Raw genomic sequence first — 27,492 nt, 5'->3', positions numbered from 1 at the left:
TTTTATTTAATTTGTAGAGGAAACCCGATCCGAGCGCGTTATTTTTTTTTTAAAGCTACGCATCAGCAGGCTGGCAGTCGACCTTCAGGCATCTGCGTTGGTTTCCTCAGGGGATTTCTGGAATACTAAACAGACTTTTTTTTTTTTTGTATTTTTCTAAATCCAAACCGAAGAACTGGGGCAACATTTGTGAATGTGCAAGCGGTGCAGTTTGCACAGTTTGTCGCAACATGGAAAGATTTTAACCACGTAGCCAAATTCTAACAATGTGGCGACTTTAGCAGTGTCCCAGTGGCAGCTGGGATAGACTTCAGCCACTGAAACAGGACAAATGAATGGAAAATGATTGGATTTTGAAGCAGTGACATGATGAGAAATCTCTGTTCCTGAGATGGTGGGAATGCGTGCCGAGGCTGCTGATCGACAGCTCTCACACCGGCTTGAATGAACCGTTCCAGGCGAATATGTCTGGTTAAATGAATCCGAGTTGGCTTTAACTAAACCAAACAGGCTAGAAGTGAAACTCTCACTGTAGATCTGAAAGATTTCAGTGTCTTTACAGCTGTCACGCACCCACCTGTGGGCATCAAGGCTCCGGCCGCGAAGGAAGAAAATGTGTTTATCCGTAAAAGTGGTCTAACCATTGATCCCAGTGTTGATCCCACCTTTTTTCTGCATCTCATCATTTCTCTCTCATGCACATGAACCGTTACAAAGATGGCGGTCCAATGAAATGGAGCTGTGACTGAAGCTCGCCTGAAATGCGCATTAAAACTGATTGTGTTAGTTGAGGATGCTGCTTTAAAAGCAAGTTGAAAGTGTCTAAAGATGCTCAGTTTTCTGGAAAATGATATATTTTCACACAATCCTTTAAAGTTGAAACAGGAAGACCACACCTCAACCTGGCATGCTGTTGGTTGATGTCTGGATGTTGACATTTGAAGATAACGTGTGTGCCGTTCTCCCAGCTGCACTGAAACGATCATATCTCCAACTTTAGGCTGTTTTTTTTTATGATTATCTGCATTAAGGTTTATTCTGGACATTGTTGCTCTTCCAGCATTTTAAACATCTGCTCTAAAAGCCCACAATGGCAGCCATTTCCTCTGCTTCTGCTGCACTGGACAGTTGACCTCCATGGTTGCCACCATTGTGAATGGACCAGAGCAGAGCGGGCCCAGTCAATACAAACAGGAAGTGAACATTCAATGGCAGCAGGGTGGAACAGTTTCTTTTGTTGCGCTCACGTCAGCACCCAACATGTCGCCTCTCCTCCTCTTCCTCTGTCTCTGACCAGAGGACTCGGGTGCTTGTTCATAAAGTTTGTATGAATGATTAAATCATTGGAGTAAATGTATTATGGCCTAACAAAGGAAATGAGGCTCATTTGAACAAAGACTTCACATTGAGACCATGTACCAAAGTACCTTAAAGCCTTTTAAAAAAGCCATACAGTGCCTTTTATTTCTTAAAGCTTTCCAGAGATCAGAGACTTCCATGAGTCTGTTGCCTCTGCTCAGGGTTTGGTTTCTTCCCTGTGACCTCTACAACACACAGACAACCGATCAGCTGCTTTGCAACGCCTCATGTCGAGATCCAAACAAACACTATTGCTCGTGGCCAACTGAACGCTCTGTTGCACACGTCGACAGTTTACCGAGTTCATGATCCAAAAACCGTAATGTGAACGGCTCAAACAAAGCAACCATTAACACACATCTGTAAGTGTGTCCCACTTTAACTCTGAATCAGCTGATTGAATTAAAGAATATTCACTCTTCTTTAAAGCCCACTGAAGCTGTCCCTCCCCGCCCATAAAAGACCAGCCAACTCTTATTGGTTAGCTTCAATTGATGAAAAAGAATGAATGAAAAAGTCTTCCAGAAACTGACTAACTTTAAAAAAAAAAAAAAATTAAATTTGATTTCTGGGGGACTTTTCGGTGGCTTGTGTCTCCTTTATAACGTGAAACCAACCTGGAGTAGCTTAATGGAATTCAGACTTTATTTCTTCTTTCTCGCACATCCTACCTAAAACACTAAAGTTTGGACCAATCAGCATTCTGCACTGGCAGCTAAATGTGGGCTTTGAATGAAGCATGTTGTATTCGCCTTTAGAGCTTCATTGATCCGACTGATTTAATTTAGCTCGTGTTTTTCTAAGTATTTTTTTAAAATGGCGTTCCAAACCATCTGGTGTGACATCACTCGTAAATACTCGATGCTGAAGTTTGTGTGATTTAATAATCAGTTGGCTCGTGTTTTTTTTTTTTTTTTGGAAATCTTTACTCTAACTGGCCCTCACAGGCAGCTTCCACTTGCGGTGCCATCAAACTCTGGTTCTCGCCATTGTTTTTTCTTTCTAAAGCACCTTCCAGAGTCCTTAAAGACCCTTTTTCTTCTTCACCTATTTTCGAGTGAGTTACAGGCTTATCAGCCTGCCTCGTCTTCCCCATCTTCCTCGTCTTCCCCCACTCCTCCAGCTGCAGATCACATACCAATGTGGCTCGTTACATAATCTTTTTTTTTTTTCTAAGAGAGGAAATGTTTTTCAGGGGGAGCACGGGTGGGGGTGGGGGTGGGGGTGGCATGCCGGGTGTAGAGATGACGGGGAAAGACGGGAAGTGTGTTCACATTTTTTTTTTTTTTTTTTCATTTGTAAAGTTTCTAAGCTGTCCTCGTTGGCCTTTTTGCTGCGTCTGCAGTCCAAACTGCAGGAATCCCGTTCATGCTAAACATACTGCAGCCTTCAGTGTGTAAACTAGCAAATAAGTAACCGTGAGGCCAGCTGGACACGACTGGGAGGCGCTGCATGGTGTGTTTGCCTGCTGGAGTAGAGGACGGGGCATTGCACTGTCGCTTAAACGTTGCAGTGCACGTGTCTCGCTTGGATGAAGATGAAGAAGCATTTGCAGCTCTCTCTGTGGAAATGTTCTGCAGACATCCCGGTTGGTGTGTCCCATCTGTGCTCCGGATCGTGCTCCACATGGCTTTGATTTCCTGGGTCCAGGACTGGAATGTGCCATAAGATGGCTTACATCAGAAACATTTTGAGTTTTTGTTTTCTTTCCTCGTGTAAAGCAAAGCGGCGCGTGAAACTCGGCCTCGGTCCTCTGTCGCTGCATCAGGCTGTTGGAACGGTCCGTGTGTAGGCTGGTGATTATGCGTTTGGGATAAACCATCATGACAAGGGTGCGAATGTGGCCTGGATATCTTCAATTGACAAAGAGAACGCGAGAGAGACTATCCAGATTGCAAATAGCGTGAATTCCTGCTTCCTGGGCCGAGGAATGTTGAGCGAGGAACATCTGTCGCCATGACAGCCGGGGTCACCAGACCCGCCTCCACCCAGCACACACGCAGAGCCACGGTCCGAGAGGAAGAGACGAACAATAAAAGCAAAGAGCTGCTGGGATGGTGGTTCAGTGTGTCCGAGTCGGAGCTGTTTTAATGTCAGATTATAGATATTTACGGCCATGTTTTAAACCAAATGCATCAAGTTTGCGTAATATGTGATTCAAACCCTAAAGTTTTTAAAGGAAGCAGAGGAAGAAGCACCATGGTCAGATTTTCTGCTTTGAGTGCAGATATTTCACTTCCTCTTCCACACTAAATCAGCTCTCTGATTACATAACACACTCAATCTTATTGCTTTGTTTATTACACCCAGGCAACACAACACTGTTTCTGACATTTAAACTGTCTCTTCTGATCGATAAAAGCGTTGCTTTCTTTATCTTGGATGCAGAGTAAAATATAAACAAACTCTTATTTCTAATGAGAACTGGCACAAAGTCGGGACATAAAATGCAAAAATCTGTGTTTGTTATGAAGTTGATGTCTGAAACATCCACCAAGACCAGAGAAGTTGTAAATAATACCTGCTGGAGCATGCCATGGCAACCCGTCAGTCACCTGATTGGGGGGATTATCACAGTTTTTCCAGATGTAGAAATTGGAAGGTGTCCAGATTTCATCATCTATGGTACTTCATGTGATTAAAAGATGCAGTTAATCCACAGATTCTGTGCAGAAGGGGCATGATTGTGTTGTGGAAGTCACTGCTGAGGCTTTGGGAACACTTCTTAAAACCACTTTCTTTGAACACAGTCCAGATAAAATAAATAGAGATAAAACTACCGTTCTGAGGAGAGAAAAACACTAGATCTGGAAACGCAGCTTCCCTGTGAGTCTCGGCTTTTTGCAGAAAGTCTTTGGTCAAAGTTCCTTTTGGTCGTCATGGAACCCCGTCTGTCGGGGTTAATATGGGGGGTGCATTAATGCAGCATGTGTTCCACCTAAAACGAGCAAATCCTGGATCCAGATGCTATTCCAGACCAACATGAAATGTTAATTCCCTTTAAAGCAGAGCTGCGTTATATTGGGAAAGAACGGCTGCATATTTCACTTCCAGAACCGAAGAAGCTGTTTTTCCCATTTCTCAGGAGAAGGGGTGATGCAGCACAGCGAAGATGCTGCTCTTCCAACTTTTTTTTTTTTGTTTCTAAGTGTTTGCTCACGTCACTGCACTTAGTTTCAACATCTGGTGTTTATTTTCAGTTCTTAGATTTGATTGATTTTACATCCACCTGCAGTCTGATTCAGAGTTAATCTAACGCACCACCGTAGCTTTTAAGGTGGAGGTGGAGGTTAAACACCAGGTAGAGTCTGACCATTCTCTGCGTTTAAAAATGGGCAAACATCTGTTTTTATCACTGATCGTTTGAACAAAGCTGAACTTGAAAGCACTCTGGAGGAAGCAGAACAAACAGAGTAGAAAAATGCTGAAGAGGAAAGGACAAAATGTGACAGTACAGGGCGGCTCTGGCAGCCAGCACTCTCCTCTGGCTACGCAGGAATGTAACAGACGCACACACATGAGTGTGCACACAGGAAACGGAGTATAAACAGTGCTGTGTGTGTGTGTGTGTGTGTGTGTGTGTGTGTGTGTGTGTGTGTGTGTGTGTGTGCGCGCGGTCAGTGTTGGGCTCAGGGATTTAAAGGTACACACAAACAATGGGAGGGGACAGTAAAGCAGGCATTGGTTAGTGCTTCTGCACACACATCACAGAATGTGAAGAAAGTGCACGGCCTTGGCATTTCCTGGCTTTCAGAGCGGACCATGCCCACCATCGCTGCGTGGGCCGGCTTTTAAACAATTTGCGTTTGATTTAGTTTCCTGCTGCCAGTCTTCCTGAGAAAGGGCGTTAGAAAATGGCTCCTCCGGGATGATTCCTCTCCCGTCAGCTGCTCCTTGGTTTCCCGCACTCAGAGGACACGGACGTAGTTAGGTGCTTCTGATGTCAGATGGCGTTGTAGAAAACCTTTATTGTTCTTGTTGAGGTAGTTTGGAACCATCAGCAGGACGGTTACTGCCATGTGAAAAAGCCAAGATGCAATCCTTGAGACAAAAACACAATACATATGTTCAGCTTGGGAAAATTAAACCGTTTCAGTCCAGTTATTAATGGCACTGATTGTACTGAAGGGAAAATGTCCAGTGGAGGAAAGGAAAGGAAAAGGCAGATGACGGCATCGTAGCTAAATACAATTCTTTTCCACTTTATGAAAAGACTTTGGGCCGTATTAGCTGACTTTTGGGGCTACTGAGTGATTTATGATGTACCAGAGACTCTGAAAATCCTCTAGAATAACCCTGAAAGCCATTGTAAATATTTAAGGGAAGGAGAAATCTGCTGAGTCGTCCTGGTTCTGATTAGAAATCTGGCAGCAGCATTCCTCTGTTTCTGGGAAGAAGACTGGACACGCATGCCAGTGCAGTTGTTCATGAGCTATGGGTGAATTTGTCATAGTGGTGCTGGAGTATAGAGTTATGGGAGCGCCACAAAGGAATGAATCCTTAAAAGAAAAAGAAATTAGGAAGTATACACAGAAATAACTGAATAAATGTGGAAATATTTCAGCCTGCATTAGCCCGTGGGTTTGAGCCACAGTCCTCTTCAGCCAATCGAGTTTGAGCTCGAGTTGTCTGCTTCCTGTTTATTAACTCCAACCAACCACTTCATCTGTTGCTTACGTGACCATAAATATGTAACAAATCTGCACTCGTAGCCTTAAATTCAGAGTTGGTTCCTCCTGTTCCTCCCCCTAAACCTCCTGTTTGGGCCACAGAATTTTGACGTTCCACCAAACTTCTTATTCAGACCTTTAAATTTGCACTTAATGGTGATAAAATCGAATAAGTCTCTTTGCACATAAGGCTCAGTGCATAAAGACAACTTCTGCTCAAACACGATTGGCTCAGAGGGAAAAGCAAAGACGGAATAAAGAAGCAACAAGAACAAATAAAGGGATAAATATAGATGGATGAAAATGCAATGGAAAAAAATCTATTTACACTCCATATTTATTTCTGTGTATATTTCCCTTTTCAGATTTGATTTGGTGGCACTTTACATGCACATCGAATGTGTTATTGACAGCTAAGCTTGATAAATGGATGAAAAACACAGACATGATGTCACCGTCTTACCTCCAAAGCAGCATCTCGCTGTCCTAACTTAGCCGTGTATATATAGAAGTTTTGAGTTTCCTCTTTGGCGTCGTCATGTTGCCGTGAACGTTGGAATAATTCGGATCTGTCGCGGGCAGAAATGTCATTCCTGAGTGTGGGCAGCGAGCGCGTCGGAGCGCCGCTGTCACTGCTGTGGGGCAGAGGTCTGAGCTGAGATGTCTTTACGGTGAGGTCATATACCATCCGAGGGGATTTCTTCATCGAAGTGTGGGTCGCTGTCGGAGAGGGAAAGAGGGATCTCATGTTGTTTGGTGCTGTGAACTAAAGGAAAGAGCTGAGGTTTAGAGACAGTTTCTTCCCCGTTCACGACATCTAAAGGAACTTTTTCTCTGCAGATGGATTCAGATCAGTTAATTGTTTACATCTGCTGCACAGCATGTGCAGGACAGTGTTTCACTAATGTGCTGGAATTAAGCTGAAGATGTTATCAGAGGGGGTTCTACTAAAAGGCTTGTGTGTCTTCTTTTAGTAAAGAGCTATAAATGCTCCAGTAAAACAGCAACTCCTTGCATTCGGAGACCTTTGCTCCCCGTCATTAACATGCTTTCCAGGGGATCCAGTCACAAGTGAGCAGCTTTTAGTGTCTTAATCGGGCATTAAGATTGAAACGTGTCTCCGCTAATCGAGCGTTTGGCTCTGCTTTGTACTTCCGTGCAAATAAACACGTAGGCTGCATCTTACACCGTTAACTGTGATGAGCAGCAGGCAGCTACACGACATGATATTCAGCTGACGTGCACCCTGAGGGCATCCACATCTGTACTTGGCATAATGCCAGCTGCAAAAGGTCTGAGTTGGTTTAATACAAGATCCAGAGAATGATTGGCATTGTTTAATAAAAAGGCCGTAAAATCTACGGTGGTTAACCGACATTTTTTGCATAGGTGACCTACATACCGTTAGCTTTTATAGTGACCCACCTGTTGGAACATCAGCCTCCAGGCATGGGATCAGTTCCATGTGCCCCACCTGTGGGAATGAATGAAGGCAACGAGCCAAGTGAAATGTAATTTATATCATGAAGATGGAGGGTAGTCTGCTTGGCTTGATGCATGGATCCCTAGGAAAAGTTGTAGAAGCTTAAGAGCAAATTCTTAGCAGCAAATTTAATTTCAAATCTCAACAAACTTGAATGAAAGCCCACAGTTGAGTAAAGATGAGAGTGCGTCAGAGTAAAGTATCGGCGGTTCCTAAATGTCTCTTTTTGTGTGTTTGCTTTGGCAGGAAATGGCAGTGCGCGCGCTGAAGCAGACGGGAAGCAGGAACATCGAGGCGGCCTTGGAGTATATCAGCAAAATGGGTTACCTCGACCCTCGCAATGAGCTCATCGTTCGTGTCATCAAGCAGACTTCACCAGGTATAGATACAACTTTAACAGACGGCCGATGGAGTTGGATGTGCTTGTCGATAAAGTTGCTGTAACAAAAATGAATTGACATTATATTTTAACAGAAAGAACGATTTTGTTCTTGTAGGAAAAGCTGGGATGCCAAACGCAATGGACCACCGGCCTTCGTTGGAGGTTTCAGGCGAGGCGGGGGCCATGCCTCCTTATCATCAGATGGGGGCGCCCATGTATGACGGAGCAGCAGGATATGGTCCTGAGGGAGAGATGGCCAGAACTTACATGGGTGCTCCCCCCGTTATGAACTACATGATGCCCCCCTCTGGTGCAGCACAGGGTCCTGCAATGGGGAACCCGATGGGCCGACCTCCCAGTATGGGCAGCTATCCACCAGTGATGGCCACCCAAAGCAACCCAGGCAACACCATGTATCCCCCAGGGGCTCCGCAGAAGGGCTACCCTGGCAGCATGGAGCAGCACGGGCCCATGATGAGCTACAACGTGCCCGGCCAGCCTCTGCAGCTCCAGCCACAGCCGCCCGGGGGCCCCGTCCCCGGTCCACACTATGACTACGGTCACGCCAGGCAGCACATTATGGAGCCTGCAGGCTATGGAGTCAAGAGGACCCCCTCCTTCCAGAACAAGATGGCCCCTCCCCCTATGGCGCCCCCAGACAACTATGTCAACATTCAGGGGAAAGGGGGTATGAGTCAGAACGGGCCGGGTGGAGGAGGCGGTGGATACCCTGCTAACCTCTACCTTTCCCCGCACTCCCACCCCCGACAGGCCAGCCCCACCTCCCACCAGGTCCACATGATAACCCGTTCCCCAGGTGGGGTCGGAGCCATGGGGCCTGACTTCTCAGACCTGCCCCAGGGTTTGATGACACCCTCCAGGGCCAGCCTCAACCTGGACCTGTACGAGCACCTCTGGGCGGGGCCTCCGGGTCCCGAAGGGGCGCCTCCAGCCAGGCAACCCCAGCCCCAGGGCCCATTCAGGGGGGAGGTGCGTGTGCCAAGCAGAACCAACTCCTTCAATAGTCGTTCTGCAGGTCCGAATGGTGTCCGGCCCACAATGGCTGCTCCCCCTTCTGCTGGGAAACAGGAGTCCTCATTGGGCCCTCCCAACACCATCACAGCTGTAACCTCCCCACCCATCCAACAGCCAGTCAAGAGTATCCGTGTGATGAGGCCAGAGCCCAAGACGGCTGTGGGACCGTGCCACCCTGGCTGGATGACCGCTCAGACCCAGGATGCATCAGAACCTCTGGCCTACATGCCAGAGGAGACGTACCCACTGGAGCCTGCTCAGGAGCCACGATGCCCTCCGCCTCCTTACCCCAAGAATCTGCTCATGTCTGGGGCAGGTGCTGAGGCGGGGGCCCTGGAAGGACCCGGGGTCATGTGTGGAACTCAGGACCTCGGCAACTCTGCTGCAAGAAGCACTCGCAGCAGCAGCGGGGGGAGCGGAAAGGCCGAGGACGGCCAGCAGGCGAAGGAGAAGACCAAGATGGGCAAGGGAGAGAAAGCAGTGAAAGACAAGAAGCAGATCCAGACCTCACCGGTTCCTGTGAGGAAGAACGGACGAGACGAGGAGAAGAGGGAGTCCCGCATTAAAACGTACTCGCCTTTCGCCTTCAAGTTCTACATGGAGCAGCACATAGAGAACGTAATGAAGACGTACCAGCAGAAACTCAACCGAAGGCTCCAGCTGGAGCAAGAGATGTCCAAGGTAAGACGACATGTTTCACAGTTCCTAGCATTAGCTGCATCTCTAACTGATCAGATACGCCTGGAATATTCTGAATTCCCAGCCTGGTTTCATGAAATAATATCTAATGAACTGCAAGTCATGCTGCCAGAAGTCGGTTAACATGCTTGAAATGCACATGACTGCCCCCAAAGCTGCATACCACTTCTACAAATGACTATTATTTTGAGCTTTTTTTATAACCTGATCAGGCATCTTTGACAGGATTCAGTAGAGCACTCCTGGGATTTTGCATGTTTTAGCCTGTTTCATACAAATGATGCAAGTCTAACATTTTGGCAGGCTGATTCAAGTCACTCGGTTTGGCACAAGTCAGATGTGTTGTCACCTATTCTCAACAGAAAGCAGCTAAAGTCAGCGCTTTCCCGACGTCGTCCCGTTTCGTTTTCATTCTGCCTGCAACTGTTTGCCTCTCTTTTACTTTCTGTTTTCACATTCTGTGTCTTCAGAAAGCTCACTTCTCAGTAAAACTGCACTCACTTCCATGGGTTTTAGTTGTCAGACCATGAAACAAGTTTGAACTTGTGAGTGGTAAGCAGCCCATTAAGACTTCATGTTAACCCTCCATCACTTTCATGGCATTTCAAATGTCCACATAGTGTAAGCGGGAGGCTAGGACATGTCAGACAGAAATACCAAAACAAAGAAAAGCTCTTTAGTGGGAGGAGACGAGTTGGTCACTAAATGTCTCATCTGTAGTAATCACCTATTTCTAATGTGATGGCAGTGAAGCTGAAACCTTCTGTTGAAAACATGAATAAGCATCCCGCACCTTGGTTGACACCTGTGCAGGTCTATTCATCTCCATCTGAAAGGAGTCCCACTTAAAACTGCTCCTTCATAAACCTAAACACGGAGCCAGAATGCACTTTTAACCGTAGCTTTTGCACATGACTGATATGCTTTGAACCGGCTTCTCCCTGCACTGCAGCTGTCAGACTGAGCTGAGAAAAGCTCATTCAAACAGTACGAGAGCAGGTGACCTTCAGCACCTCACTGTGAAATAAACAAAATATCTGCTCAAAAAGGGGCGGGGCTAATGCTGCTGGTGGAACGCCAACAGCGAGCGCTTCCGAGCACCCTGCCAGAGCTGGACGCAGACCCTCATGATAAATAAACATGGCTTACTCGTTCTTTTGTCCATTTAGACGGAACCATCCAAGTTTACATTAAAGGAGAAGTTTTTTTTTTTTTTAAACCTGGAACTTATTTCTGGCATAAAATACGTTCATCTACTCACCGATAACAGTTTGGTGAAAGTCGGCGTCCTTCGGAAGATATTTAGATCACTGGAGATCGGCGTATATCCATATAACAGGAGAGAACTGGGCAGAGACAATACAGCCTCTAAATAAGGCATTATCTGTCTTTATTTCACCAATACTTTAAGACCAATGAATGAATGAACGCATACTATTGCACTGTTAGCTCAGAGCTGCAGCTGCCGTCATCCCACTAGACGCATGTGTAGAAAGATTCTTCACGGTAAAGTTCAGTCTCTTGAAGCTATTTCTTGGAGTTAAGTTTGATTAAATCTCAAATTCTTTTTTTTTTTTTTTTTCATTTTATTGTTAAGCACCGACTGTATGAACATCGAAGCTACGAAGATAGACAAAGCTTGTACAGAGTTCCTCTCCTAGCAATTGACAAACAAAAATAGTGCTACATATAGGCTGTTTTGCAATCATGCAGACATTACATGTATAACATCCTAAAAAGAAGGAAAACACTGTTCATGGAGATAATACAAATTAAAAAGAAAGAAAGAAATAACGGCAATTGTGAAAAGCTGTTTTAGCTTTGCCACAGCTTTAGTTGTGGTACCAACTGATACCACAAAACAAAGTATTGGGCACACGGAAAAAGGATAAAACAGAATAATAATAATATTTATAGTAATAATAATGATAGTAATAATAAAATTAGAAAAAGATAGGGGAGGTAAGTTTAAATGAATTGACCTTAATTGTAAAAAAAATTAAATAATATGTAAACTAACAAAGGGCACAACATAATTGAGACATGACAAGATGCTGTTTCAATTGTCTTTTGAACACAGCCTGTGACTTAACTCAACTTAATGGGCTAAAACTGGTCAACCACTGGTTATGCTCTCTTGTCTAAACCGCTGGTGAGAATGATGCTGGGTATAGAGTGTCGATTACTAAGAGATATAAACTTCTCTCTTAGGAAATGTCCAGAGCTTCACACTATGAGTTTTCATGAGTTTGACTGAATCACGGCTTTACTCTTTGACCGTTTTCTTCAAAGTGATTTAAGAAAAACACCCCAGCTTGACCCAAACTAATTAAATCTGACAAAGTTCAGGAAACTGGGTTGAGCTCCTGCGACATTCCTTATAAATGATTGTTTTTAATCTGTTCCTGAGGCTGCTTCTCTTCAACGCTTCTTCTCTCTGCTCAGGCCGGCCTGTCGGAGGCGGAGCAGGAACAGATGAGGAAGATGCTGAACCAAAAAGAGTCCAACTACAACCGGCTACGGCGTGCCAAAATGGACAAGTCCATGTTTGTTAAAATCAAGACGCTGGGCATAGGCGCCTTTGGTGAAGTGTGCCTCACACGTAAAGTAGACACTGGTGCGCTGTATGCCATGAAAACGCTGCGCAAGAAAGACGTCCTCAACCGCAACCAGGTGATTCAGCAGATGCATGGAAGATTGATTCATTCTGAGCATACTGTGTCATTTAAGAAAAGCTGGAATGCAAAGTAGCTGAACTGAGTGTCTGTGCTGCAGGTCGCCCACGTGAAAGCGGAGCGCGACATCCTGGCGGAGGCAGACAACGAGTGGGTGGTGCGGCTCTACTACTCCTTTCAGGACCGCGACAGTCTCTACTTCGTCATGGACTACATCCCCGGAGGAGACATGATGAGCCTGCTCATCCGAATGGGCGTTTTCCCCGAACATCTGGCTCGCTTCTACGTGGCTGAGTTGACGCTGGCCATCGAGAGCGTCCACAAGATGGGTTTCATCCACCGCGACATCAAGCCGGACAACATCCTCATCGACCTGGACGGACACATAAAGCTGACGGACTTCGGCCTGTGTACGGGCTTCCGCTGGACGCACAACTCCAAGTACTACCAGAAAGGTGGTTCATTGCTCCTGGTTCACACGAATGTCCACATTATCTAACAGAGGTTCAGTGATGCTCGGACAGTTTAGAACCATACGGTGCTCAAATACTGTTTTTCATCAAATTTCTGGAATAGAATTTAATGTCGTTTCTCCTCTTCTGTCTCCAGGGAGTCACGTCAGACAAGACAGCATGGAGCCCAGTGACTTCTGGGACGACGTGTCCAACTGTCGCTGCGGCGACCGTCTGATGACGCTGGAGCAGCGCGCCAACCGCCAGCACCAGCGCTGCCTGGCTCACTCGCTGGTGGGAACGCCCAATTACATCGCACCCGAGGTTCTGCTGCGCAAAGGTGAGCCAGAATTACAGCAGCTACCACCTGCACGGTGTCTGAACTCATACCAGATTCAACTCTTCATACATAAAAGATGAGATTCTACTACTTTGGGCGCCTGCTTGCCGACTGCAGCTAGAGATTTGGAGGGTTTTTTTCACCCGTCGGATCGATTCGATGCCTGAGTTTCCCCGTCCACATGTGGAATTATAATTGGATAAGATACCGAACTCCTCATTGGCCAAGATGTGCTCATATGTGTGCTCTTTATTTGTAAAATCAGAAGCCCTTCATGCTAACTGCTGCAAATAAACCACAATGTAACTAGTTATAATGTTAATTAAATGCAAGCAAATGTCTTGAATCTCTTTATTTGGCGTGAACACAGTTGAAAATGTCCTGTTCTGTCCGAAATGTGCTGCTCAGTTGCATTTTAGCACCAGAGGCTTCGTTTCATTCTGCAGCCAACAATAGAGAAAATGTGGCTGCTTAACAACAATAATCGGCCTGTGTGTCTTTTGAAGTGAGAGAAAGCACTTGTTGAATAACCTGATACATGTGCTGTGTTCAGGTTACACTCAGCTGTGCGACTGGTGGAGCGTGGGGGTGATCTTGTTTGAGATGTTGGTGGGACAGCCGCCCTTCCTCGCTCCGACACCCACCGAAACTCAGATCAAGGTGAGTCAGGAAGAAATGATCCTAGCTTTGGATTTTCTGATTCACATAACTAACTGATGGATGGATGAAAGTCAGGCTGCCGAATCATCCGTGCCACATGTCTTTCTTCCTTTAGGTTTGGAGAAGTTAGTTGAATTTGATGTTCACTTTGTTTCATCCGCTCTCTCTGTGGTCCGGCACAATAAAAGGGGAGGAACCCCTAGTGCCAGCCACCTTTAAATTGGACTTCTGCAGCTCTCAGACCTTTGTGTCATTTCCCAGCACGAACACAGAGAATTTAGGCTTTTCTGAAGAGAGGCCATGAAAAACACGTAACATGGTTAGATTTGCGTGTCCCAATTTTCCAAAGAGCTGTCGGCACAAAGCGTACACAGCAGCATATTCAGCACATAAATGTAAATGTACTTTATTTATACAGCCCTTTACAAACAATCATTACGGTGTACCAAAGTGCTTTACAACAGGTAACAAATAAAGAGAAGAATAAGTAAAAACAATAAAAGAACAGTGAAAGCAATAAAATTCAACAAGATAAAAGTGTCGTCATACTACTGGGTATTAAAAGCAATCCTAAATAAGTAGGTTTTTAGCCTAGATTTGAAGAGGCCCAGGTCAGAAATAAGACGCAGCTCAACTGGGAGCTTATTCCAGAGCCTGGGTGATAACTTTGTAACATAACTTAGAAATAAGATGAATTGGTCTGTAGTAGCATAAAACCAGTTAGCGGTGTCTGTCATAAACATATAAATCCTCCTGAAATGTGAGTTAAAGTACATGTCATTGCAGAATATAGCCTTCACTGGCATCCCTGTAGCTTGAATTTTGTCCCTTTGGCACCGAACAAAAAAAGAGGGTGAATCAAAGGATGTAAACATCACATTCAACGACCGTCACACCAGCTGTTATCAGATTTTAGTTTTTATATCTCAGCTTTACCGTAACTTTAAACCTTAAGTCAAATTGTACTCTAAACCATGTAGGCATGTGAATAAAACCGCTTCATGTTTGGCATCTCCCCCCTTGCAGGTCATTAACTGGGAAAGCACACTGCAGGTGCCGGCGCAGGTCAAACTGAGCCCGGAGGCTGTCGACATCATCGGCCGCCTCTGCTGCTCCGCGGAGGAGCGCCTGGGTGCCAACGGCGCCGGCGAGATCAAGGCTCACCCCTTCTTCTCCCAGGTGGACTTCTCCAGCAACCTACGGCAGCAGCCGGCCCCCTACCGGCCCAAGATCGCTCACCCCATGGACACGTCCAACTTTGACCCTGTGGAGGAGGAAGGAGGCCCGGGAGCGTGGAGCGACAGCGGGGACAGCACCCGGGCCCTGGACGCGCTCTGCTCGCCGCACGGGAAGCACCCGGAGCACGCCTTCTACGAGTTCACCTTCCGCAGGTTCTTCGACGACCACGGCTGCCCCTTCCGCTACCCGAAGCCACTGGAGGCCAGCGAGGCGCTGCCGAGCATCACCGGGGCAGCCGGCATGGGCACAGAGGAGGAGGAGGAGGGGCAAGAGGAGGAGGAGGATGAGGACGACGAGGAGGAAGAGGGGGAGCAGGGGGAGGGATGTGAGCCGGTGTACGTGTAGAGACCCGAGTGTCTGATACTGCTCAGCTCCCTCTGAAAACTGCTCCTCTCAGGTGTTTGTCTGTGCGTGGACAGATGTGAGTGATGCACAGACGTGTGTGTGTGTGTGTGTGTGTGTGTGTGTGTGTGTGTGTGTGTTTTTGCATGTGTGATTGGACAGTAGCAGGAGCAGGATGGATGAACATTGCCACCTTGTGGAGTCAGTAGTGAGCTCCTCGATAACTGCAGAACTCCTCTGATCCGGGACCAAGAGACGACATTCTGCGCGTGACTGACTGCATCGAGAGTGAAGCAGAGGCGGGATTAAAAAAACAAGCTGAAAGGAGACGGTTAACATTCTCTGAGATGTTGTTCCAGCAGTTCCTCGTGCCATTCCTTCCACCCTCGGTCTTACGGATTGCTCAGACGCCTCCACGGTGACCTTCTTACGGGAGCTAACTTCCTGTTCCACCTGAGCTGCTTTCCACTCAAGTATTGGACACTGCAGCGTGAAGGGTGCAAACAAGTCGACTCTTTCACAGCTGCTTCAAAATAAGCTACAAAGACGCCTTCATGCACGTGCACGCTCACACCTGCTCGTTCATTACAGCTCATGCTCAGTGGCAAAGGGCAAAAAAAAGGCAGCCGGGATTCAGGTCATCCACGTCCATATTGATGTTTCAACACGCTAGCTCCAACGATTGACAAAGAGATTCCTTTGACGCAGAAATAGTTTAGCAGCCATCTTGTGCTGTGAGAGGAAGCGTGTCAAAGACCAACATATTTATAGTTTCTTCATCTGTCTTTTTGCGTCTCCACCTGCCTCATTTTGTGCCAATTTTAGCTCCAAGTAAGATGGAGTCTGCTCACTCGGAGGTGGATGTTTCCTTGTCTTCTATGCTCGTTATTTCAAGGCTCACCTCCCAAAAAATCTTCAAAGTGTCAGCGTTGACTTTGGTTTGCCCATATTTTTATTAAAACCAGCAGTGTCGCGATACTACAAACTGCAGGAAGAGTCGGATCTGGTGTGAAATGCTTTTGCATTTAAATTCTACTTTGTGTTTACAATAGTTTCTCCTGATTTGCTCTTTTTAAAAGAAGGAAATTGGCAAAACCGATTAGAGAAATCAGAGCCAGATCTGAATATAAAGTCTACATTCTGATCAGGCTCGAGTCTGATGCAGAGTCCAGCTCCAGTGAACAGAAACGCATGCACACAGTGGCAAAGATGCATGTTTTTTTTTCAGCCAGTCTCCTCTACCTTCCGGAGGCAGTAATGGAAACAAACCAACATGTCCGTACAACAGCCAAACTCGTGATAGTATCACTATGTGCAATACAAAAATGACATTATGTGTATATAGTTTTCTAAACACTTAATAACCTTTTTTGAAAGTTTTGTTCTGAAATGTACAAATATATTGGTTTATATGTGCATTTTCTCTTTTCAACTACAACATGCTGCTTATTATTGTGGTTAATATAATTTACATTATTATTATTATTATTATTATTATTATATTTGTTATTACCCGTTTTCTTTCAGTGCGGTCTAAAGAAACGATGGCTTGAGTGTGTTTGGGTTGTGAGAGTACCGAGCCGTGTGCCTTTCTAACTGAATGTTGTGGTGCGCGTCGCCTCTCCATGGCGACGGTGGTGGTGATGATGATGAGGGGTGTTTGCAGAACATCGGGGGGTTGGGCTCCTCGCCTGCTGCGGCCGGGCTGGCCCTGACTGCGGCGGAGGGGAGTTTGACAGGTTTCAGAGTTCAGAGTTGGAAGAGAGACGATTTAAAAAAAAATTGAAAAATTGAAAAAAAAAGTTTGCAGAAGAAGAGGAGCGAGGCAAGTTGGCTTCAGGAAATGTTATCGGATAAAAAGAGTGAGCAGCTTTCACTATTTTACAAAACTACAGAATATTACACTTCAAAGAGCTTGGTACATTTTCTTTTATTTATCCAAAATAGCCACAAGTTACGGTCGTAGTTTAATTCTGTACTTTAACTACAGAGCTGTGCTGCTGCTCGGCACGCCGTGCTGCCATCTTGTACCCTCTTGCTTGTTGACAATCAGCAAACAGTAAAAGGCTCTCTTTGTGTTGAAATGAAATCTTTGGTCAAATAATACCAAAACTGTTCCAGAGGTATTGTGAATTGTGCGCATGGTTGTGCTCAAACAGTCAGAACTTTACCTGGATTCTCTGGGTGACGGATAAATGTGAGGGTGAGATGACGTTGTTGCTTTGTTTTGCTCGACAATGTTTTTATTTTTTTCCTGTAAATGTGCCTTGTCTAACATGAGCAGCACAATCTTAAACGTTTTGCCTTGTTATCTTCAGCCCTGCTCCACAGACTTGTTTTATCTGTCGTCATCCTGGATCCGGGGAGAGTGACGGAGAACGCGGCTGTGTTTACGTGCCACAATCCTTCTTCTTATTCCGGTCCATAACGAATAAGTCGGTTTGTTTTAATAGATGAGGGAAAGTGAGCAGAAACATAAACTACATCTGAAATCAAAGAGGGATGTCGGTGGCTTTTTCTCCTTTTTTCCCACGAAAAAGTCCTAAAATCGTATTTTTCTAAAACTCAATTTTCTAGTTGCCACATTCTCTTTTAGGAAAGGGAAACAACTGCAACTGCAACTCAGGTCTAGTTCACATAAAGCTGCTGGTTTAATTTGAACCTACTTGTGTTTAATGGTAGTTTAATCTGGACTGATGGCGGTTTGCTGCATGGAAACACAGCCAGCGTTGAGGCCGTGAGCTGCCCTGAACAGCCCAGCCCGGCTTTGCTCCGTCACTCTTCCCCCTCCAGCTTCTCTCAGCCTCCCTTTGACTGTGGATCAGGACGGGCTTCTCAGTGGGAAATAAAGCTTTATAACGAGAGCGTGTGAGTGCCACAGAGTGCGTGAGGTGTTTCCTGAGAGTGACGACTGACAATCTTTGATGGGCTCTTATGTCCTCTTCATCCGATTTCCTGGCAGGACTCACTTATATATCTTCTTCATTTTGTATTTTTACTCTAAGGAGCCTCTGCTTATGCTCTTTCATGTTTGATACAATTCTGTTATTCTTAAATTTATATTTATACAGATATACATATTTTTTGTATCTTTTTTTTTTTCTTCCTCTTTTTTTCAATTTTCCTCGTGCTAATGTTAAAAATCCACAAATACGCAGTATTATAGATGATGTAATTCGGACAGCTATCTCTTTTTTTTACATTTATGTATGAACTGAGAATTTGTAAAAATGCTTTCACTGTCCCTGTGTGTAAAATGTATGTATAAATTAAATTAACCAACTTGGACTTGAGTGCATTTATATGTGAAAGGAACGAGCCGCAGTACTCAATTACACCACCGTTACACACTATTTACAACTATTTTAGCTGTACATCAGGCTCATGAGTCAAAGATTAATCATACAATATGAATTGAATATTCTATACAGTCACATTTCTGTTGTTTTGTTGGCCGAGTAACTCATAATTCAGAGACGTATAGTAACTGATACTGTGGTATGAGAATAAGACCTTTTACCATTCAAAGTGGCATCTTTCAGACTGTTATTAGATGGATTGGTCACATTAGTTGTGCTGTAAGTAGTGTTAAGAAGTAGCTTAGCAGCTGCAAAGGTGAAATAAATTTGAATTTGCTAATGGCCTGCATTGTTTTAGATCTGAAATATACAGAAGAATGTGGGTAAATAAAAGAATAAAGTGCTATATTTTTAGGAGGGAGATTCAGTCGTCCAGTTCGCCAGCTGAATTGCGCTAATTGAAGCTAAAAGTTGTGTTCTGGCACATCAAAAGTAAGCTAACTCTGGCCCGGTGATAGTTGCCAGATTTGTTAATTGGGCCGGGGGCAGCAGGATGGTGTCGGGGTTCTTTCTGTGAACGCCTGCTTCCTCCCGTAGTCCAAGAATGTGCGTGTTAGGTTCATTTGTCATTCTAAATTGCCCTTAGAAGTGCGTGTGAGCATGCATGGCTCTGTGATGGACTGGTGACCCGTTCAGGGTGTAACCTGCCTCTCGCCTGGTGGCAGCTGGGACAGGCTCTGGTCTGTTCTGTGGCCCTTAGCAGGATAGAAGCGGGTATCGAAAGTGAATGAATGATTTTGTTCTGTCTGCGCTGAGAATCGATCAGTTCAGTTACACTTATGGGTCAAATGTGGTCATGTGAATTCAAAGTTAACTTAGTTTCAGTAACCAGGACTCGAGCCATTGTACTTGAGTCTATTTAGCTGAACCAAACAGTCATTTCTGGCTTGCCATATTTGGGCTTTTAAGCTCTTCTTTGGATGTCGAGATCCAACATGACCCCACACTGCTTCAGTAATGTTGAGCTCCGGGCTCTGGGGAGGATTCATCCCTCCATCAGACCTGCTGCCACTGATTTTCAGCCCACTTCTTGTGTCCTTTGGCACAGCTCAGCCTTTTCTCCCTGTTTCCCTTCCTTAAGAACGGCTTCTTGACAGCCACCCTTCCATGGAGCCCATTTCTGATGAGGCTTGGGCCAACAGCAGATGGATCAGCTGAAGGTCCAGATGCATCTCTCAGCTCCTGTGTCAGGTCTTTGCTGGAGTTTTTCCTCTTTCTTAAGGACATCACTTTCAGATCCTGTTCATCTGCTGTAGATAGTTCTTTAGGCCTGACACTTCTTCTTTTGTCCTCCACTTGTCCAGATTCCTCAAATGTTTTAAGGACACACTGCACACCATGCTGAGATATGCCAAGTTTTCAGCTAACAGCTCTTTGGGAATCACCTTGTTGCTGCAGAAATCCTGTTTTCTGTCTCTCAAACTGTGTTATCTTTGCTGTTTTTCATAGCTGCTAATAACAAAGCGTCTGAAGATGCAACTTAAAATTGGTTCTTTGCTGCGCTGTCTGTTATGTGTAGACACAACACCTGTTCATCCCTTGAGTTAGGAGCTTTTTTTTTGTTTGAATGATTTACAGGTCAGAGTTAAATGGCAAAACAAACAAAAACATTCCTCTGAAAATGGTCAGGTAAAAGGAGTGGACTGAAAATGAGTGAAAAAGCAGAAAATGTCCAAAGAAACACTTTGGGAAGCCTGGAGAACTAATGCTAAAGACCACTTCGAAAGATTACAGCAAAGTCTGGCTGCTTGGAAGCAAAATATAAAGAAAAGAGTGACTAATGGTAATGAGTATGAGCAGAGTTACTGTCTGTTTATTAGTTTCAAAAACACTTCAAGTGTTTTTTTTTTTTTAATTCTAATAAATCCATGTTCTTCTAAAGCCCGCAGCACTTTCAGACCAGTGCTGGATTTTGACAGCAGTTTCGTGCCTCTAATCGATTACGTAACCCGCTCTCTGCGTTCACGCTGAACCCCGCCGGGCACCAGCGGCGCTGTAATCCCACAATGCAGAGCGCACGGCGCGTCATTGGAGAGGGACGATGATGGCGGCGGTCGGTGCACCAGAAGTGATCACACAGCTGGAAAGCGCTGCCAAAGTTTTAATGGTGAGAAATTTCATCGTTGTTTCGTGGCCCCGGCGGGAAAGACACAGGTTTCCGAGCCCGTCTCGAGGGGAGCGTGGCGGTCGGAGGCTCTCGCGGGTGTTGGTTTTGGTCCCGGGTTTTGTTGGTGAATGTGTTTTGTGAACGATGCGTGGCGCAGCGCCTCGCTTGTCTCCATCCTACATGAAATAGAAACCCTCTCATCACCCCAACGTTTCTCCCGCTCCTCTCCGCCGTCCTTCCCTCCTTTACACCCGTAAATATCACCTCATACGCGGGCGCTTCGCATTGTGTGGCTCGGTTTTCCAGAAACTTCAGTGGCTCTGTGTCGCTGCTCTCTCAGCCGTTCAATCAAGTTTTTATGGACTCTGGACACAGTTGGAGCATCTCGCTGCTGTCGGTTCAGCGGTTCTTTACCTCCGTCTGTAACTTTAGCTCCTTGAGTCCTCTCCTAAACAGTTATTTACATTAAATGTTTGCCCCCCTCTCAGACCCCCCCTACACCCGGCTAGGAGCAAGTGGCTAACTAACCATGTGCAGTGTGCTGGATAAACTAGCTAGCTAGCTTTTCAAAACGATTTTATCCCAGGTTTTAAAGTAAAACTTTCCTTTTTTTAAAATGTGATAAGTGTAAAATCCGTCTGTTTGATGAAATAGCAGCCAAACAAGTGTGGCGTAGCTAAAAGTTGTGCCACATTGTGCCAGTCTGTATACATTTAAGTTATCTGGTGAGTGTTAGCCTGAAAGTGTGGACTCTCTGCTTTGGGTTTGGGTTATGTCACTCCAAATATGAGGAAGGGTTTAAAGATTACAACTTTACTTTGGAGCCCTCTTTTCTAGGCGCTCAAATCTAAAAGAACACAACTAACAAGAAACCTGTTTCTGTGATGCTCTGCTAGACTGTCTGTGAATCCTCCAGCCTGTAAAACCCAGCTTAGACCAGGTGATCCACTTGGCACATCTGACTGCTTCTGCCTTCTGTCATGATATTATAAAAAAATGCATTCTCATTGTTGAAAGTTGCGCTGAATCTGTGGCTTGTGATGGGTAAATACTTCAGTTCATGGTGCTAAGCTGCGTGCACACAGGCACAGCATCCTCTAAGGGGGCCTACAGCCCTCATTTATACACCTTTGCTTGTCAAAATGTCTTTGCAATATTGATATTGCACATGCTGATACTGTGATGATGATACATGTTTAATATATAGTGCAGCTGGAAGCCGAGCCTTGACACTGCCCCCCCCGTGCGCTTCACAGATGTTGCATTTTTTAGATCATGAGTGGTTTGATGCCTTATCGTTCTGGTGCAGGTTGAGCTGTCAAAATAGAGCAGTTTCAGAACCGGTTTGACTTTTTAAAGTAATTTCTGACTAAATCTAACCCGGCCTTTGTCTTTTTGAGGTGTCTGATTGGTGTGCACCTGGTGTTGAACCCTCCGTATTTGCTCTTTGATAATCGATGTCTTCCCAGTGGAGATTTGATGCATGTTGTGAAGGGATTTTTCTTTACCTTTGAGAGGAACTGGGACCGTCCAGCAATGTTATCAATGACAGCAAGAGCTCAAAGAGAAAGGTCTGTTTTTGTTTCTGTAAAATATACCAAAAACTGTCGATTTGGCCTCTTCAGATGTCCTTGCAAATGAAATTTAAATCACAGCTAAATGTTCAGTATGTGAGCCTAACTTTACGGAGTGAATCCAACTATTTATCAAGAGTTAATCAAAGAGGACTGGGGATTGTGATCACTCATTATAGGAGTTTCGGATTGGTTTTTCCCTTCTCCGATGCTGCTGAGAAGCCTGTTGAGACAGACAAACTCTCTTATTACTTTATTTGTGCCTTTTACTGGACAGATCACAATATAGGAAACGAGATGAGACAATGAGATTCATGTCTGGAGTAAATGTGTCACTTTGACACTCATGCTCTGCCTGTACTAAGTCTAAGCCCACAGGCAGTCACGTTGTAAATTGTACAGAAATGTCTTCACCTAAACAGATTAGATAAGCTGTGCCTTATTGATCCCAGGCTGGATAGAGCACAGTGCAACAGATAAGTAGAAGATTCTGATTTTATTTATGTTTGTCCTGTTGTGGAAGCTATTTCTGATGTTGACATTTTGAATTGTGGAATTTCCTATCGTTCTCATGCATTCTGGATCATTTTCAGCACCAATTCGTGCACTTTCTGCATATATATGAGAAGTAAATATGTTGTAAAGGAGAAGCAGATGAGACTGTTTAAAATATAAAGCAGTAAACCTCTCTGGCATTCTGTTCTCCTTCCAAATATCTTTTCAATGACAAAACATTGTCAAAATTGACTCTCTTTCTCCCTTTTTTCAGTTATGTGAACTGTTGTTTTTTTTAATAGTTTTTGTATGTCCCTGTCCAGTTTTAACTCTTATGTAGCTCTGTTTTAACCTCTGGTTCATTCAGAACACACAAACACCACTTTTGGGGATTTGATTTGTTCTCCAAATCTCACCTGTCGTGCTATTGTGTGATGGACGAAAAAGAGAATAAAGCATCGTGTGACAGGATGAATGTGGCCTGCCCTGTAAAGCACTTTGAGAAGTCAATGGTTCTACAAAGCAACAGGAAAAATACTCCATTTGTTCAGCTAATATTGTGCCTTGTAAGCACCGAACCCTCACAGACTAACCGACACCTCCCTCCATACCTGCTGCACACATCCAACAGCTGTTGGTGCTGGACTTTTTATTTTGTATGTATATTAATCAGTCTCTGTATGGGGTATTCATAAGAGCTGTCAGAAATCAGGAATGCCTTGTATATGACTGAGGATACAGATCACTGAACGAGCTCAACAGCCGGTAGTCGGGTGGATCACGGTTACACCTACATTTCAGAGCGCATTTGTTCCCTACAGCACGCTTGATTTGTGTGTGTTTTATAAAAGACATAAGAGAAATTTCCACTCCCAGAGTGTGGAGATTGAGCCACTATCTCACGCAGAGTGGAGAGGAATGGAAGGTGCTTGTTGCATTAAATCCTCCCCCATCCATGTAACCGGTACAGCACATAACCGGCCAACAGTTTAGGTTTAATAAGAACCTAAACACCTCAGGGTTTTTATTGGGGCGGTTACAATTAAATACATTTGTTTTAATGATGATTCATGATTGGAAAGACCTTCCTTCAAGCTCAACTCACAGAAGCGTTGTGCTCTGTCTGACATCCCATCATAGATGGCACACTATGCGGTTGGAGGTGTGTTTGTGTTGGGGTTTCTCCGATAAAAAGCTCTTTCTTCACTCTGCTGCCTTCAGCCGCAGAGCTGCTTTTACTGCAATTAGGTCTGGAATGTGACTTTCCTGCTGAGCGGTATCATGGAGACACTCCTCAATAAAAACCCGTGTGTTCCACTTTCTCGTGTTTGTTCGCTGTGTATTCAGAGCCGGGATGTCTTCTTCTGTTCCTCTGGGATGGTTACCGATGTTATCGCATGCGTATGAAAAAGTGGCGATAATTGTCCTTTTGATGGAGCTGTTTCTGAGGGAATGTTTGAGAAGCACATATTTCTTTTTTTCTTATTTTGTTGTTGTTTTTTAAGTATGTCAGTGTTTTCACCTTCACGACGGCTCGTCGTTTGTATTCCACGATGACATAAAAAACCAAAATGAGCCCCAGTAGTGTCGTTTCTACTTTCTGCTGACTTATTAGTTCGTAAACAGGCAAGTCATTTAATGTGATGGCGTGGATAAGGTTGTATAAGGGCTCAGCAGGAGCATTTTCTGGGAAAACCAGTCTCGCCTAATGCTTGTTATGTGTCCATGAGTGCTGCAGTGTAAGCACGGGCCATCTTGTGAAGTTTCCAGCTCATAAAAAAAAAGTTTGTCTGGGCCTGTCTGTGTCTATGTCTTTGTCCTGTGTTTGTGTTCAGAGTTATTGTAGTGAATTTTGTTTTTATGTTTGTTTTGTTGTGAATTTTGTGATTGTTTTGTTGTGAGGGGTTGAGTGAGGGGTTGGAATATTAAAAGCAAAGCTTCCTCCATCCCCTCTTCAAATCGCAGTGTTGTAGCTAATTGTGAACTCTATTCTGTATACAGATTTGAAACAAATAAAGAAACAAACAAACAAAATCTAATGTTATCTCTACACAAACCTAATATGGTGTTTTCCAACAAACGGATGAGAGGAAGTGGCAGATTTAAACTTGCATTTGTTGTTGGATGAAGTCGTGGTACTCTTCCTCTAAATGCTCCTTTTGTTTTGATCTCTCCAGGCACCGCCGTCCATGGTCAGCACAGAGCAGAGGCAGCATGCTGAACATGTGTTCCTCTCCTTCAGGAAGTCCAAATCCCCTTTTGCCATCTGCAAGCACATCCTAGGTAACGATCAACGCGATCAGTTAACACGGGACATCTTTTTTTTTTTAATGTAACATGAATTTATCAAAGGAAGGCCGCTCTGTTTCTCCAGCTGCAGGGTTGTCGGTGTCGTGCATGGCTCAATGTGTCACATCGTACCTTCATTCTTAAATAAAAAAGTTTTTAGGAGTCTTTCAGGTCCTCACATCCACATTTCTAAGCATGCAGAATGCCGAATCGTCTCAGGCTGGTTGTTTTTGCACATGTTCTAAAGCAGCTTCGTTATCAGAATCCTTACATTTTAGCTTTTGGTCCATTTCCCATGATTCTCTGCGTTAAGAATCAGTTTATAGAGTCTTGTTTGTTGTGCTTTTTAATCACAGTATTATACAGATGAATGTTTCAATTCATGAGAAATATTTTGTCCACCGTGTTTAGGTGTTTATATGTGCAGTATAAACCTTATGAACTCTAATAATTACACCTTTATCTGAATGAAGACTTGTTCTAAGCTGCATCAGATTTAGCTACAGGTGCCCACATCGCTGCTTTCCTCTGTTTCAATGCAGGGCTGCGTATTGATTGGCTTGTAATTAAGCATCAATTGCATAAATGAAATTTCTCTTCCTTATTTTGTTATTTAAACCTTCATTACGTTTTATTTCTCAGTGCGATCCAACGTAATTAAATTTCTATGTTTCATCTTTAGAAGAAGTCTGCGACAAAGTTTCGACAAAGAGAAAGGCAAATAAAGCCCGAACAAACAGAAGGGACCTTCAGACAGCAGTTTCATTCACTAGGGCAGAGTTATCCCAGTAAACTGTTTTAACCCAGGACTTTTAAAGCTTTGAGCTATTTCCATTATCTCCCCACTTCCTTCCATTTCTCTCCCCATCTTTTGACTCGCCAGAGACCAGTAAGGTGGACTATGTGCTGTTCCAGGCGGCCACAGCCATCATGGAGGCTGTGGTACGAGAGTGGATCCTACTGGAGAAGACCAGCATCGAGTCGCTCCGGGCATTCCTCCTCACCTACGTCTTACAGAGACCCAAGTAAGTACAAACGAGTCATAAAAGAGACATTTTGATCTAAATCTAAACTCCTCTCAGTGTATTAGCAGCAGGATGTGCAACGTTGGAGGTGAATGAACATCGTTTCCTGTTTTTATGTTGCTCTAAAACAGAAACTTATGCAACAGACTGAATAAAGCACAGTAAATGTACTTTATTTATACAGCCCTTTACAGACAATCCTTACGGTGTACCAAAGTGCTTTACAGCAGGTAATAAATAAAGAGAAGAATAAGTAAAAGAACAGTGCAAGCAATAAAATACAACAAAATCAAATTAGATAAAATAAGATAAAAGTGTCGTCATACTACTGGGTATTAAAAGCAATCCTAAATAAGTGGGTTTTTAGCCTAGATTTGAAGAGACCCACGTCAGAAATAAGACGCAGATGTTATAACAACAGACCTTTTAAAGCCCACAGACGTATTTTAGACGTGTGGTGAGCCGAGTATCCGAATGCGTGATCAGATTTTCTATTTGAAAGCAGATCCCCAGTGTAGAGCTTTAAAAGTCGGGCACACTAACACACATGAAGCCACGGTTTTTACAGATGTGGTTCCTCATACTTACTCAACATTACAACAGAGGGCTTCCTTAAAGAGCATTGTTGGGTTTCTTTCAGTCTAAAGTGCCCTAAATTGACTTTTTGTTGTGAATTTGAATTATTTGGATCCATAGCACAAGCTGCTGTGGTGCAATCTCAGACACACACACACACACACACACACACACACACACACACACACACATACTCTCTCTGCCCGTCCATCATTGTGCTTCATCCGGACAATAAAGTTTGACTGCAATGATCAAACGTCTCCATGTTCCCCGCAGTCTGCAGAAGTATGTCCGGGAGCAGATCCTGCTGGCGGTGGCGGTCATCGTGAAGCGAGGCTCTCTGGACAAAAGTGTCAACTGTAAAGGCATCTTTCACGAGGTCGGACAGCTCATCAGCAGCGGGAACCCCACGGTGGTGAGTGTCGTGTGTTTTAGTTTTTTTCTTCTTCTTTTTGTAAATGTGCAAATATTGAGAAGAAAAGGCGGCCCGATCCCTGAATTTAAATGTTGAGGATTACTAATCCCAGCGGAGCGTTTGTCTTCATCAGATAGGCGTGTGTTACCGGGAAGTGTCATGGCAATAACAATGAACTGTTATCATGGAAATATATTTATTAAATCAGTGCCCAAATGCAAGTCTTTCTGAATCCGGCCAATAGATGGCGCTGTTTCATTTGTTTCATCAGCTGAAACACTCAGTGTATTTAAGTCCAGGTTGAAGACACACCTAT

The 27,492-nt window shown here is 44.5% G+C and overlaps 2 protein-coding genes across 2 annotated transcripts in view; both read left to right on the top strand.

Annotated features, from left to right (window-relative positions):
* The window catches only part of lats2 (large tumor suppressor kinase 2), a 28,017-nt gene extending 9,393 nt beyond the window's left edge, over positions 1-18,624 (top strand). The window contains exons 4-10 of the mRNA XM_075480067.1: positions 7,759-7,891; positions 8,010-9,610; positions 12,074-12,301; positions 12,404-12,758; positions 12,913-13,095; positions 13,649-13,755; positions 14,782-18,624. Of these exons, the coding sequence (XP_075336182.1) occupies positions 7,759-7,891; positions 8,010-9,610; positions 12,074-12,301; positions 12,404-12,758; positions 12,913-13,095; positions 13,649-13,755; positions 14,782-15,339 (3,165 nt within the window). The 3' untranslated portion in view covers positions 15,340-18,624. The remainder of the gene's footprint in view (positions 1-7,758; positions 7,892-8,009; positions 9,611-12,073; positions 12,302-12,403; positions 12,759-12,912; positions 13,096-13,648; positions 13,756-14,781) is intronic.
* Positions 18,625-20,721: 2,097 nt separating this feature from the next.
* xpo4 (exportin 4) overlaps positions 20,722-27,492 on the top strand; it is a 57,609-nt gene continuing 50,838 nt past the window's right edge. Inside the window, exons 1-4 of the mRNA XM_075480066.1 lie at positions 20,722-20,802; positions 25,049-25,154; positions 26,044-26,185; positions 27,038-27,176. Coding sequence (XP_075336181.1) covers positions 20,737-20,802; positions 25,049-25,154; positions 26,044-26,185; positions 27,038-27,176 — 453 coding nt within the window. The 5' untranslated portion in view covers positions 20,722-20,736. The remainder of the gene's footprint in view (positions 20,803-25,048; positions 25,155-26,043; positions 26,186-27,037; positions 27,177-27,492) is intronic.

The sequence above is a fragment of the Odontesthes bonariensis genome, chromosome 12, assembly GCF_027942865.1.
Source record: "Odontesthes bonariensis isolate fOdoBon6 chromosome 12, fOdoBon6.hap1, whole genome shotgun sequence".
Taxonomy (NCBI): Eukaryota; Metazoa; Chordata; class Actinopteri; order Atheriniformes; family Atherinopsidae; genus Odontesthes; species Odontesthes bonariensis.
The sequence above is the reverse complement of the archived record's forward strand: the minus strand, read 5'-3'. Positions and strand labels throughout refer to the sequence as shown.